This window comes from Macaca nemestrina, chromosome 5 (genome assembly GCF_043159975.1).
Source record: "Macaca nemestrina isolate mMacNem1 chromosome 5, mMacNem.hap1, whole genome shotgun sequence".
Classification (NCBI taxonomy): Eukaryota; Metazoa; Chordata; class Mammalia; order Primates; family Cercopithecidae; genus Macaca; species Macaca nemestrina.
Window position 1 is genome coordinate 23128692 of NC_092129.1, and position 15132 is coordinate 23143823.

General features: G+C 33.5%; 2 protein-coding genes across 15 annotated transcripts in view; one reads left to right on the forward strand and one right to left on the reverse strand.

Annotated features, from left to right (window-relative positions):
* Positions 1–15132, reverse strand: part of LOC105465504 (centrosomal protein 85 like) — a 311447-nt gene that overhangs the window by 152513 nt on the left and 143802 nt on the right. The gene's annotated exons all lie outside the window — the stretch shown is intronic.
* On the forward strand, positions 1778–13815 carry LOC105465501 (phospholamban). Its single transcript, XM_011713947.3, has 2 exons — positions 1778–1922; positions 12517–13815. The coding sequence occupies exon 2, from the start codon at positions 12614–12616 to the stop codon at positions 12770–12772; it is 159 nt and encodes a 52-aa protein (XP_011712249.1). The 5' UTR covers positions 1778–1922; positions 12517–12613; the 3' UTR covers positions 12773–13815.

Sequence of the window (15132 nt, forward strand, 5' to 3'; positions counted from 1 at the left end):
TGAATGTATAACTGGTAGACAAACATAAAGCAGACTTTCTAAAACTATTAACAGTGCTCAAGAATGCACCTATTTTCATCTCAAAAATTTCTTAGTTACTATAGGCTACTCTAATGAAAGCTATATTCAAATTATAATTTTTTCCCACAATATGCCAATAGATTAGGAATTATAAACAGACAGATCTGCATTTGAATCCTCAGTCTGTTCTTTAGCGGTTGGTTATCTCTGACAAATTACTGTAAACCTCTTTAGGTTTCTAGGTTTTATATTATCAATCATCATTGGTAACTGATGGTACTGAGAGATCCTCATTATGTAAGGATTGAAAGAAAAATGGTTGTAGCACTAAGAAAAGTAACAAATATTATTCATGCGATTTCCTTAACTTGGGTTTTACTTTTAAGTTGTAAATTTTCCCTTGGCAATGTTCACAGAGTATCTTTGCTAAAATATTATTTTTCACTTAGTTTTAAGCTGATTCTTTGAATAACAAATGATTTGCTCTAGAGATGGATTTTCTTTCTTTGGAAGAAGCCAAGATCATCTCCATTTAAGGGCACATAAGCAGCTGCTGCTACACATTTTAGTTACCCATAAGAAAGTGAAGTGGGCTAAGTTCACTCTGTCATAAGCATTTAAAAAATTAAAGATTACAAGTACCTCCTCTAAAATTAAAGAAGAGATTTAAGAATTAATATTTTCAAGTGTGGTGACTTAAGTAAATCTAACATGTAAGACAACAAATTAGATAAACAGAGGAGAATGATGCCCGGCTTTACAAAAAAATTATTTCCCCATTTCTACTGTAAGATAAACTGTTCTAGGAAGTTCAAAATATCCTCACTTACTATTATCTCATTTGTATAGTAATTTTCAGGAAAGCACCTGCTAGATTAAATGAGGCACATCCTTTTAAAAACATTGCAAAACTTAAATTTCAACACATCAAACCTATAAAGCCTCATTAACTGATATGTAACTGATTTGGAATCTGTAATTATTTCTTTTTTGCTATAAAGTTGCCCTTAATACTGCATCTGTTTATAAAAAATTTATTAAGATTGTGCAACAATTTAATGCAACTGTTTAAAAAAATCTTAAATACTTAAAAGCAGCATATTGTTATTTTGGGGGGGATTATATGTATCAGTTTAAATATAAGAATTACCATTCACAAATATATTGTTAAACTGCTAATTGAAGAAAACACAAATGAATTAAATACATTTATTAGTTCTTTAACTGTAAGATAAAAATCATTTTTTAAAACAAAAAGCAGTTACTAGCCTGATTTCCTCATACACACTCCTTCTCCCATACACACAACAAAATAAGAAAATAGGTATAAAATTTGATTGTGTAAAAATATTTCACTATTGTCTTGTTGAAAGCTAACATTATGAAGACGTGGTATTAAAGCAACAGCAGCAAGAATTCAATGAAAGTTGTTTTGCTTATACTTGTGTTTATTTTTCTCATAATTAAAATTCCTGTAGTAACTATTTTGGCTCTTCAACATCTTCACCATTAATATTCAATTATCTCTAAGCCTGAAGATGCATGAGTCTTTAACAAAAGCTTTCTACCACCTCAAATTTACTTTTTTTTTTTTCATTTATCTGCCATATACTGTTTTAAATTAGAAACAAAAGATGAAGCACAAAGTGTTAATGACTTTTCCATACCTAAAGTAAGAAGTTCTAAAGTTTGGTTGTGCTGAGACTAAGACTATGGCTAACCAATCGAAACTTCAGAATTCCTATGTGACATCATAAGACCTCCCTAGAACACTTTTTCTCCTCCACCTACTGCAACTGTTCCCATAAACCGGGTGACAGAGTCAGAAAACTCCCCAGCTAAATACCCATAAGACTTCATACAACACAATACTCTATATTGTGATGATCACAGCAGCCAAGGTAAGAAACAGATTTCACTGACTTTGGTAATTCTTACTTTCTGTAATTCTTTAATTCCTATAATTTCTATAATCTGAACTTTTAAGATAAGTTACTTTTATTAATATCAGTTCAAACTTAAGCAATAAAATGACATGACAAAGTGCTTAAATTTATAAATGCTTATCCATTTAGTGACAGTAAAAATGAGACAACTTTGAAATGAAAAAGGTCATATTCATCTTTGATCCTGGTTATTTGTTTGTCATTTTAATTTAACTTTCACTTTTATTTTGCTTTTCAAATGTGAATTTCTGCCGATTAAAAAAATCTTCCAATTATGTTACCATATTTGGCAGCAGTGGTTTAATTTCTCCACACAAAAACAATGACTTAATTTTGTTATTTATTGCTCTGCTGAGAAACAGTGCAGAACTGAGTTATTTACATTTGAACTAATATGAATAGTCATTTGACTACAAACATGCATATTATCAGCATGCCTACTGCAATATTATCATAATTTCATACAGTGAATAATAATGAAATGGAGCTTAAGAATATATAATACAAGCTACTTTTAAAGTGCCCTTGAGGATGTTTCCCCTCTAAAGTCCAGTCACCTTTTAAGAAACATTTCTAAAAATTCCATGCTGTTAATAAATTGAGTTACTGATATTAAATTCAATATTGTATCATAAAGAAGTTTAGAAATTTTAAAACACTTTTCACAAACACACAAAAATCTGTTAGAGAATAGACACTTTAAAAAGTTATTTTGACACATGAATATTCTTAAGTATCTTATTTTCACACAAATTTGATTAAATGGATTTCTGCCTATTAATGCCTATAATTTTGTCAAGTTATTATCCTCCAGTGTTACTCCATTTCCTCTCTGAGATTTAGAAAGACAGGAGAAAATAAAATAAATGCCAGGAATGGAGATGCCACAATCAATTTTATGACTTCCGTTTGAATTCTACCCTATTCTTTAAGTTACAATCCTCAATTTAGTAAATGAAACGTTTCCTCATTCTCAGATCTCTGTCAGGGCTTACAGAAAATTACATATATTTTATTTATTTTAACTTTCATATTTTATATATATGTTAAAATTTACCTCTAAAATTCTCAATTCCCATGACAAATGTTAACTCTCTTGCTCACTACAAATACGAACTTTGTAATTCTGTAAGCGGTTTTCCTTAAGACATACAAAAACATAATTTTTGTCTACCATTGAGGTATCCTAATTGTATCTCCATATCTCTATACTCATAATTTTCCTTTGCTATTACACAAAAGTCATTCAGTGTAGGTGTCTTATATGCTTATTTGTGCATTTTTATTCAAATATCAAATTACATTCTCACACTTCAAATTGGGCGTTCATGAGTTATTTTATTGTATCAGAATTTCGCTTTATCACATATTGCTCTAAAAAGTACACAACCTCTGGATAGAGCAGAAATTCTATTAAAGTTACCCTTAGCTCACTAGTATGTCTCAGTTAATAGAAATTCCAGTTACAGAGACCGTTAAAATTTCAAACATAATGTGGTAGTACCATACATTATGTCCCAAATAGTTCATCTATACCTTAAGTTGCCAGTTAAGTATTGTCTTTGTTTATGAAGACATGTGGTTTAAAAATAAGTGCTTAAAAAAGTGTTAGATGAAATAAATGGGAAAAATATAAAATGTTTAAATTAAGAAGTGTTAAGTTTTATAAACACATGAAAGAGTCAGAGTACATGCTTTACTAAAAGGCGTGACAGCACTATCATTTCCCAAAATCAAATATCAAATCTATTTTATTTGTATTTTAGTAGGCATAAAGGAAAATAATCGCATTTGGGTATATAATCATATCTTTAATTAGCGAGATTAAGAAACAATAAGAAAATATTGCATAAACACAATGGTTTCAGAAAATTTTAATGTATTTTAATGTTTTAATGTACTAATTACACATGTAATACTAAATTATGTAATATATTAAATTTTTAATTTAAAAACAAATTTAAAGTCTAGTTACCTCTCTAAATTAGACAATATATTACCAATCCCAGAAATGAGGGGGGCCAATTAAAACTTCTTCTTAAAGAACAATTTCCTAATGTACTGGTGTACACAAATATTTTATTTGGTCCTCTTAATTATATATTTGATACTGCATCCCTATTCTACAATTTAGGAACGATGCAAAAAGGTGAACTGCTCAAGATTACATAACTAAGAAAACAGGGAAACCTTAGCAGCAGTTTAGGTTTTGTCACTAAGCCACATGCACATCCTCTATATATTGACCAGCATGGCTTGAAGTAAATTGTGACACTGATAAACCAAATTTGAAAGCCCCCAAACACTGTAAATGATACTCTAAAAGGCAAATTCAGAGAATACAAACTTCTATTTTAATTTAAAACCATTCCATTTCACTAAAATTCAATTTATACATCAGGCATTACATTCTTAATAGCCTAAATTATATTCTACTGATCATTTTCAAAACCAGAAATATACGAACATTACAGATGTCCTTAGTTGTTAAGCAAAATAACTGCAGTTAGATAAAATTCAAACTAACTGCACAGACTTCAAAAAACCATAACATACCCCAATCAATCAAAGTTTCCTTTTATTTGTTTCATTGCTAAAATACTCATGCCTTCAATTCATCTGATACCTAAAATCCAAGTTAATATCTCCTCAAAACTTTCACAAAAACCACATTTCGATACTTTATTCTAGGTTCCCTATTAAATCCTCAGTCCTCAGCATTCCTCAGTTTTATTTCTGAATTACCCCTCCCCATACTCTACCATTTTAAATATCCAAAACTATTTGTTTTGACATGTTTAATCAATCTTGCTTTGTTATTTGCTACAAAAATCCCTAACTTTCATCAAAACTGTGAATTAACAAAGAAATGATCATACTAGCAAAGTAAACCTAAAGGTAGAAAAATCAAGAAAATAATCCTTCTAAATTACAGTGGCATAAATTAGATAAGATGTAGTCTCTTTGTATATTTGCAGAAATAGCACATCAAAGTTCTTACCCAGAATAATTCTGAAGCATGTGTTACCAAATAAACACATGAAAATGAAGCCTGGATGTACAGCATACTCATAGTCAACTGAGGACCTCTAGTGCCTTTGAAAAGGCACTCCATCTTTAGTTTTCAACCCCCATCCCCTGCTCCCCCCGCAAAAAAAAGTTTGACCAATACACTCACATTAATAGGGGGTACATTTATTAAGTGACATTCATTTCTCCTTAAGCCTTTCTCAATACTACCCCCCCATATTCTCTTCCCCCCAAAAAGATTCTGAAGTTCCAACTCCTACAGGGTTAAGAAGAGTATTTTACTTGTAAATAAACTTGTAAAGCATTGTTTCAATATTTAAAAAACAATAATGAAGGCAAACCTACAGACAATGTAGCAATAGCAATAAGCTAAATTGTCAATTTCAGAGAGAAAAATCTCTCTGTGCTGTTGTTTAATGAATTCTCCTCAAGACTTAACATGAGGAGCACTTCATTACGGGTCAATTTAGGAGTGAGAATATATTGATTTTTATGCATATACAATTATTTTCATAACCAGACAGAAGCAGCTTGAAGATTCTTTCAAACGGCCAGTCTGGACCAACAAAGCTCTGGAATGTTGCTACCACAAAGTAACTTCAAACAGAATGTCCAAGTTTAGTATTAGGCAATCTCAAAAGGAAAATGACTCCACTGGAGTGAACTTTTGTAAGCCAACAGATTCATCATAAATCTAATGATGAACTGTCCTAATTTATTACCACAAGTCCAAAAAAGGGTGTATACACGTTCACTTATCGTTTACCTGTGGAAATGTCAGAAAGTAGTAGAAAAATAAAATAAAATTCCAAATAATCCAAATATAGACAAGCCCTGTTCCTTCAAATTCAATCTATAGAAAATTCTAATCTTCTAAACCAAACAGATGGAAAAAACATCCTAGAGTATATCAGACTGTAGCCTTAGATATTACTTGAATTCAATTTAATAAAGTATTGCTTCAATAATCCCATGTTTACTAAAAGAATAAACAAAAATAAAAGGAGAAAAGCAAAATTCTAAATTCTACAAATATAAAGAATCCCAGGAATTTATTATTTCAGCAAAAGGCATATCACCAAAAATGCTGAAGTTTGAGAAGTTCCGCAAGCACTGAACATGCTTAAAGTATAGGTGGGGATTAATGCTCAGCATATACAACATCATTAAAGCATCAATTGTCTAGCAAGTCATAAAGCAGGCCACCAAAAGTTTTCAGAAGACTATTGAGGTTCCTTCCGCACAAGAATGCATTTGATATTATATTGCTACAACAGGACTCACTGCAGACAAAGTAAGGACTCTTGAAGGAGTTGATATATAGTACCTTCCACCAAACATGCTGCCTAACATGGTATACAACATTAGTCAAAAGATTAGAGTTGCCTAATGGCTTTTCTATTTCCTTCTTCCACCTAAAAAAAAACAAAAACAAAAAACCATACTATCTTGAACTTGATTGTTTTTTTAAATTTCTGGTGTCACTTTTCTTGAGGAAAAGAAAACAATCAAAGGATTTATAAATCCCACAAAGAATAGTTCTTTATTTTTATTCTTCTCATTCTCCTAAAAAGTAGAGTAATCATGGATCCACAGACATAAGATACTCTGTGGATACTTTTCTGCCTCTGACATGCAACTCAAGAGACAGGAGTCTGGCATTTCTACACCCAAACTCCTAACAAGCACCTTTCATGTTTTCAATACTCTTGATTCTAGGGCCTACAAGATAAATTCATTTTAAAATTCATCTATAAGTGAATACCACTCTTGTGTCAAAACAACCAATTTATATGTGTGTGTGTGTGTGTATATATATATATATATAGTCATTCTTTTAATAAGAGGATGGAGAGTAACTTCAGTTTCCATGGTTGTTTAGGCCAGACACAAGTTCAGAAAATCCCAAAACTATTTATGATTAGACTAATAGAATGCTCTAAAAAGATCAGATAACATGAAAATAAAACTAAACTATTTTTCTATGCTTTCCATCAAAAATTATTAAACAGCTTGGCTGTTAAGAAATTTATTTTTTTTTTTAAAAAAAGGAAACTCATACGGTGGTTGTCAGTGCAGAGAAGAGAATGATAAACATCTGACAACCATGAATTATAATGTAGTAAAGGTCACAGACAACTCTAAAAATAGGATTATGCTGTTCCCACACAAAGGTTTTCAATTCTCAACATATGACAGGAAACCCCATCTTCTATGGACAAAATCTGGCCTAATTATCATCATACAAATGTTGGTATTCAATAGAACTAGGATTCCACACATTTCAGATTATACCACTGTAAAAAATTGAGCCCAATAAATTAAATGTGTATCATTAACATTTTAGCATGTAAAGCAGATTTGTTTTCAGTTTAGGCATAAAATTATAAAGCAGTTACAAATAACTTTAGGATTACAGCATATTTCTAAATCTGGCAAGAAACAGGATACTATTTTTGGTCATCTCCTTTATACCCAATTTGTTTCCAGAAACCAACTCTTGTTTTTCAATAACAGCTGTTGTAGGATTACAAGATCATCTTTAAAGTATGTTAATTATGCTTTAAACAGCAGAGAGCTCATCTCTTTCAGGCACATCTTTGTATTTCACAAATACTAAAAACCCATTTATACAAAGTCTAGTTCAGGTTAATATTATGTTAATCAGGTGACCATTAATTTAGGTGAATCCTCTAAGCCTCATTTTTCTCATCTGTGATAGAAAGAGGCTTGAGGAGAATATTAGAGCTTACATGTTCAACTAACAAATTGTTATTAGAACTAATCTGCCAATCACGGCATTATTTTTAAAATTTTTTAACTTATTATTAAAAATGAGGGCCAGGCATGGTGATTCACACTTGTAATCCCAGGAATTACTTGAGCTCAGAAGTTTGAGACCAGCCTGGGCAGCGCAGTGAAACCCTGTCTCTACCAAAAATACAAAAATTAGCCAGGCATGGTGGTGCCCATCTGTGGTTCCAGCTACTCAGGAGGCTAAAGCAGGGAGATCACTAGAGCCTGGGAAGTTGAGGTGCAGTGAGCCATGATTGCACAACTGCATTCTAGCCAGGGTGACAGAGCAAGACCCTGTCGTTCATTCATCCATTCATAAAAATAATTAATTAAAAATGAGATGGGGTCTCATTATGTTGCCCAAGCTGGTCTTGAACTCCTGGGCTCAAACGTTCCCTCCGCCTAGGCCTCCCAAGTGTTGGAATTATAGATGTGAGCCACCGTGACCTGCCCACAGCATTATTTTTTATTTACAATTTTCTAATAGTTTTAGTCATAAAAATCCCTTATTTAACTTTAATGATTTATTGAAACATACCAATTATGCACTAAGTACTAGGATACTAAATGAACACATGGTTTCTTTACTTCGGAAACTATCAAGTCTAGTTGGGGATACAAACATGTAAACTGAAATTGTGCTATAATCTGATAGATATCCTCATATAGATAACACTAAAGCCCTATTAAAAACCAGTAGAGGTGACAACCAATTCCACCTTAATAACTAATGAAAGGTTTCATCAGGAAGTGATATTTAAACTGAACCTTAACAATCAACTGAAGCTTGCCTGGCAGAGAATCAAAAGGTGGAGGACGCATTCCAGGCAGAGATAGAACAACATGTGCAAAGAATAAAATCACAAAAGCGAATGGAGTATTTATGGAAAGGTGACATGTTTCATGTGACTGAAGTACAACTTATCAGTGTCAAGGTAGGGGATGACTCCTGTATATATGCTTAATGATAAACTCCTGGCCAACTCCCTCCTTTCCTATGTTTTGCCTCAAAGTAATTTTTAAAATTTCTGACCTTTTAAGACCAGCTAAGCCCAAAAACCTCACAAAACCATATATTCAAATAGGAATTACCAAGGCTAATTATTATTCCTTTCTTCTCTGTATTATGCTACGTATCTTCATAAAAGGTGACTACTCGGCCAGGCACAGTGGCTCACGCCTGTAATCCCAGAACTTTGGGAGGCCTAGGCGGGCCGATCACAAGGTCAGGAGATCGAGACCATCCTGGCTAACACGGTGAAACCCAGTTTCTACTAAAAATAAAAAAAAATTAGCCAGCCATGGTGGCAGGCACCTGTAGACCCAGCTACTTGGGAGGCTAAGGCAGGAGAATGGCATGAACCCAGGAGGTGGAGCTTGCAGTGAGCCAAGATCACGCCACTTCACTCCAGCCTGGGCAACAGAACGAGACTCTGTCTCAAAAAAATAAATAAATAAATAAAATCTTCCCGTAATTCTCCAATCCACTAGATCTATAATAATCAACTATCAACAGAAACAACTTAAAGGATGAATCTTAATAAAGAACGAAAGAAAATCTATTTCTATTTTACCTGAAGAATTCAAACAAACATCATTAAATATATGTCAAGTTTAAGCTGCTGTTTTCCTTTTTTTTAACTTTTAAGTTTGGGGGTATGTGTGACGGTTTGTTACATAGGTAAGCACACATCATGGGGGTTTGTATGTATTATTTCATCACTCCAGTATTAAGCCCAGTACCCAACAGTTATCTTTTCTGCTCCTCTCCCTCCTCCCATCCTCCCCGCTCAAGCAGACCCCAGCATCTGTTGTTTCCTTCTTTGTGTTCATAAGTTCTTATCATCTCACTCCCACTTAAAAGTGAGAACATGTGGTATCTAGTTTTCTTTTCCTGTGTTAGTTTGCTAGGGATAATGACCTCCAGCTTCATTCATGTTCCCACAGAAGACATGATTTCCTTCTTTTTTATGGCTGCACAGTATTGCATGGTGTATATGACCACATTTCCACTCTGTCACTGATGGGCACTTAGGCCGATTCATGTCTTTGCTATTGTGAATAGTGCTGCAATGAACATTCATACGTGTATGTTTTTATGGCAGAAAGATTTATACTCCTCTGGATATATACCCAGTAACGGGATTGTTGGGTCAAATGGCAGTTCTGTTTTTATAAGCTGCTATTTTCTAAGTAGAATTGTTACAGACAACCTAAATAACAGCCGTTAGCCACTGTTTAGACAATGAAGAATACATGCTAGAAAAACACAGGTTGTTAATAACTCTTTAAGGAAAGAAAATTTGATAGAAGTTGGCTTTTTGGAACTCCTTGCTACAGACCAATATTATGAAGGAGGACAGAGTCTCAAGCCAAAAAAGGCCCAGTCTACTATATAATTCAGAATATAATAGAGCCAAGTTGAACTATTGAACACTACAGAATCTAAACACCATAAACCATACGGTTTCTCTGTAAAAGTAAATGTTGGGTTCTAACTGGTCAGGCCTGATACCTACCTTCCCCTTTGCCATTCTTTCAGTACTTCCTTCTGTTCCCTTCAGCACTTTCCTCTCTCAGGAATGGGCTAACAGGTTGAGAGAGGCTTTATGAGATGTATAAAAAGACTTAGGAGAAAATAAAATCTGACAGTTGGGGTAAGGTAGTAATATGTTGATTAACAATAATATATCAACAAATGTTAACAGTCACTATGTCTGGCAATTAATTATAACTTTTTTACTCCATTTTTTATTTTTCTTATTTCAAAATTGATGCAGAAGTATCCTGATTGAAAACAAAATGTCCCCCAAGTGTTAATAACCATTATCTCTGGACAGTTAATACAGTTAATTTTCAGTCTATATATAATTTTTCTGTAATAGCATGTAAGTTCTTATTTGTTTTATTAATCATCAAAGTATAGACCCCACAGGCAGCAATAGCTTGTGGGATCTCTGAAAGAAGGCATGATGGAAACTACTGCTATTAAGTAGAGGTCTGTAAATAGAAAATGTCTGTGGTAGATGGTGAGATAATAATAATTACTACGCATTCCAAGCTTGATAGTCTTCAGTACTTAAAATCAAATCTTATTAAAATGTTAGTTAAGATAACATTCTATAAAGCTATAAAATCATAAAAAGGAATGACAATTTGAATCCATATTTTTGGTAAAACACTTCCCATTTAACACTATTTTATTTTGGATTAAAATCAAGATCCAGGGAACAATTTGTTGTATGCATTTCCTTTTTATGAGATTGGCTCTGGAGCTATTAATACAGTAACTGATCAAACCAATTACATCTACAGTGTAACAGATTTAAAGAAACTATATGTGAGAACTTTTACCCAAAAGAATAACCCAAAACGAGCTGTACCTTAAACCAAATACAGCAGGTCCTCAAATAACATCATTTCCTTCTATGTCATTTTGTTATAACATTTAAGTATGTGTGCAGCTTGAATGTTCTCTCCATATCTGTGGGACTCTCGTTTCCTCCCATATCCCAAAACTGTGCACATTAGGTTCACTGGCGTGTTTAAGTTGTCCTGGGTTGAGTGTGAGTGTGTACATGAGTGTATCCTGTGATGGAGTGGTCTCCTATCCAAGGTGGGTTCCTCCCTCCTTGACTGCTGGGATTGGCTCCAGCCACCAGCACCCCAAACCAGAGTAAGAGGGTTGAAAAATGAATGAACGGATGAATACAAATTATTATCAAATAAAAACTGGTAAAGTCTAGGGTGATCATACAAATGCATGACAATAAATGCTATGGCACAAAAGCACTCAGAGATCCCATTGTATTTCTCAAACATTGATTCCAGTAACCACTGTTACTCACTGATTCACGAAATACTGGGTAATTCTCTTTGTTGGCTTTTTTTTTTGAGACAGAGTTTTGCTGTGTCACCCAGGCTGGAGTACAGTGGCATGATCTGGGCTCACTGCAACCCCTGCCTCCTGGGCTCCAGCGATCCTCCCAAGTAGCTAGGATTACAGGCACATGCCACCAGCCTAGCTAATTTTTATATTTTTAGTAGAGACAGGGTTTCACCATGTTGGCCAGGCTGGTCTCAAACTCCTGACCTCAGGGGATCTGCCTGCCTTGGCCTCCCAAAGTGCTGGGATTACAGGCGTGAGCCACTGCACCCGGCCTATCTGGTTTTTATTAATCTTTCTTAAATGTACATATAATTCATATTTCTCTCAACGTTTAATATTAGAAGTGTTTGGGTCTTTATTGAGAAGTTTGGTGATGTTCTTGTGACCAGAAATGTGCTATAGGAACTTACCTCTTATTTACATCAATCAGCCTAGGGTAAAAATGGTTTTGTTATATGTTGTTTTGCATAAAGTCTTGGTTTCCAGGAACTTATGGATGACACTGAGGATTACTGCAATACTTGTAGTAAATTTGGGAGAAAAAGGCAAAGACTGAAGTTACTACTCCTAACACAAATGAGACTGTCATGTTGTGCCCCATCAAAAAAGGAGAAAGAGAGACACATGGAAACACATGCACACACAAATACACACACACACACACACACACACACACAGAGAGACAGAGAGAGAGAGAGAGAGAGACTATAGAAACACTTGATGTTATAAATAACAATAGTGCTGAGGAAGATGAATTAATATAACATTGTATTTTTTGTCCTGATAATAGGTTACATATATTATTCTAATCCATTTATTATTTTTACATTCCAGGCTACCTAAAAGAAGACAGTTATCTCATATTTGGCTACCAGCTTTTTATCTTTCTCTCAATCACTTAAAACTTCAGACTTCCTCTCCTGCTGGTATCATGGAGAAAGTCCAATACCTCACTCGCTCAGCTATAAGAAGAGCCTCAACCATTGAAATGCCTCAACAAGCACGTCAAAATCTACAGAATCTATTTATCAATTTCTGTCTCATCTTAATATGTCTCTTGCTGATCTGTATCATCGTGATGCTTCTCTGAAGTTCTGCTACAACCTCTAGATCTGCAACTTGCCACATCAGCTTAAAATCTGTCATCCCATGCAGACGGGAAAACAATACTGTAAAACAGACCACTTCCTGAGTAGAAGAGTTTCTTTGTGAAAAGGTCAAGATTAAGACTAAAACTTATTGTTAGCAAATGTATTCATCTGCTGGATCTTGTAAACATGAAAAGGGCTTTATTTTCAAAAATTAACTTTAAAATAAGTGTATAAAATGTAACTGTTGATTTCCTCAACATGGCTCACAAATTTGTATCCCAAATCTTTTCTGAAGATGAAATAAGAGTTTAGTTTTGAAACTGCACTGCCAACAAGTTCACTTCATATATAAAGCATTATCTTTACTCTTTTGAGGTGAATATAACTTATATTACACTGTAAAAGCTTCTTTAATACTAAGTATTTTTCAAGTCTTCACCAAGTATCAAAGTAATAACACAAATGAAGTGTCATTATTCAAAACAGTCCACTGACTCCTCACATCTGTTATCTTATTATAAAGAACTCTGTAGTAACTCTTTGTAGTAACATTCTAAAACAGAAATTGCATTTTTGCTATGCCACATTAACATTTTTTAAAGTTGATGAGAATCAAGTATGGAAAAGTAAGGCCATACTCTTACATAATAAAATTACTCTTAAGTAATTTTTTCAAAGAATCACAGAATTCTAGTACCTGTAGGTAAACCATAAATCTGTTCTAAGACATATGATCAACAGATGAGAACTGGGGGTTAATATGTAACAGTGAGATTAGTCATATCACTAATATACTAACAGAATAGAATCTAATCTTCATTTAAGACACTGTAGTGAATTATCTGACCTAGAGTTACCTAGTTTACCACGCTGTATCTTTGGAATCATGAAACCTTAAGACTTCAGACTGATTTTACAGGTTGTCTTCCATTCCAACCTAACATCCAATGCAGGCAAGGAAAATAATACAAGATTTCCAGTGACAAAAAAATATATTATCTCAAGTATTTAAAAAAATAAAAATATGAATTCTCTCTCCAAATATTAACTAATTCTTAGATTATATTTTGAAATGAACTTGTTGGCCCATCTATTACATCTACAGCTGACCCTTGAATATGGGGGTTAGGGGAGCTGACAATCCATGGGTCCGCAAAATCTTAACTACCTAATAGCCTACTGTTGACCATAAACCTTACTGATAACATAAACAGTAAATTAACACATATTTTGCATGTTATATGTATTATACACTGTATTCCTACAATAAAGTAAGCTAGAGAAAAGAAAATGTTATTTAGAACATTGTAAAAAAGAGAAAATATATTTACTATTCATTAAATGGAAGTGGGTTAACATAAAAGTCGTCATTCTCATTGTCTTCACATTGAGAGGAGGAAGAGAAGGAGAAAGACGGGGAGGAAGAGCAGGGGTTGGTCTTGCAATCTTGTCTTAGGGGTGTGGAGAGTGGGGAAAAAGAATATTCATGTATAAGTGGACCCTTGCTATTCAAGCCCTTGTTGTTCAAGGGTCAACTGTAACAGGAGATAGCTATTTTCCTTCATCTATCAACCAAATGGCAAGCATCTATTTCGTAGGCCACTCTACTGAGCTTAATTATAGATGCAGCAATGTTACCTATAATTATTTTCTTGATGAATAAATTTTCAATTTCTCCTCTGATCATTTCAGAACATCTTCCAATAACTCATAAAACAACTGAAGTAAAATTTAGTGCTGGAAAATATGTTCACCAAACTTAGGTTAAAATTAAGTTTAAAATAGTTCACACCTATACTGCATAATCCAACAATTTTAATTTCAGTTGAAGACATGTTACTAATATAACTATTATTAAAAGAGTAGAGGATGTGTAATTAACCATATCTTCTAAAACATGATTACTAAAAGAATATATAACATCAATATTGACCTTGGTTTCTTACACAAGTGTTGCTAACTCAATAGTGAAGGAGACACCATTAAATTTTCTGAACCCATGAGAGGTACTGGAGATGGGGAGTGGAAAGTGTTTGGTTCAGGGATATCTGAAGAACAGAAGGGCAGAGATTTCTTAAGTGACGCCTCATCTACAAGCTGGAAATCCCTAATAACAAGTAAAAAGCTTATAAATAACAGGTGATACACTCAACTCACTGGTTTTAGTAAATTACCAACACAAAAAGTATTCAAGTTCTATAATAAGCTGCACTGGTCTTAAAAACAAGTGGAAAATTTGAACGGATTAGTCATACTCCTATGATTACATTGTTCATTACAATCTTTTTCTCAGTAAACAGAAATAACTAATTTTTTTGTTCTTCATTCTTTGATAAAAATTAAAATCTTATTCTGTGAG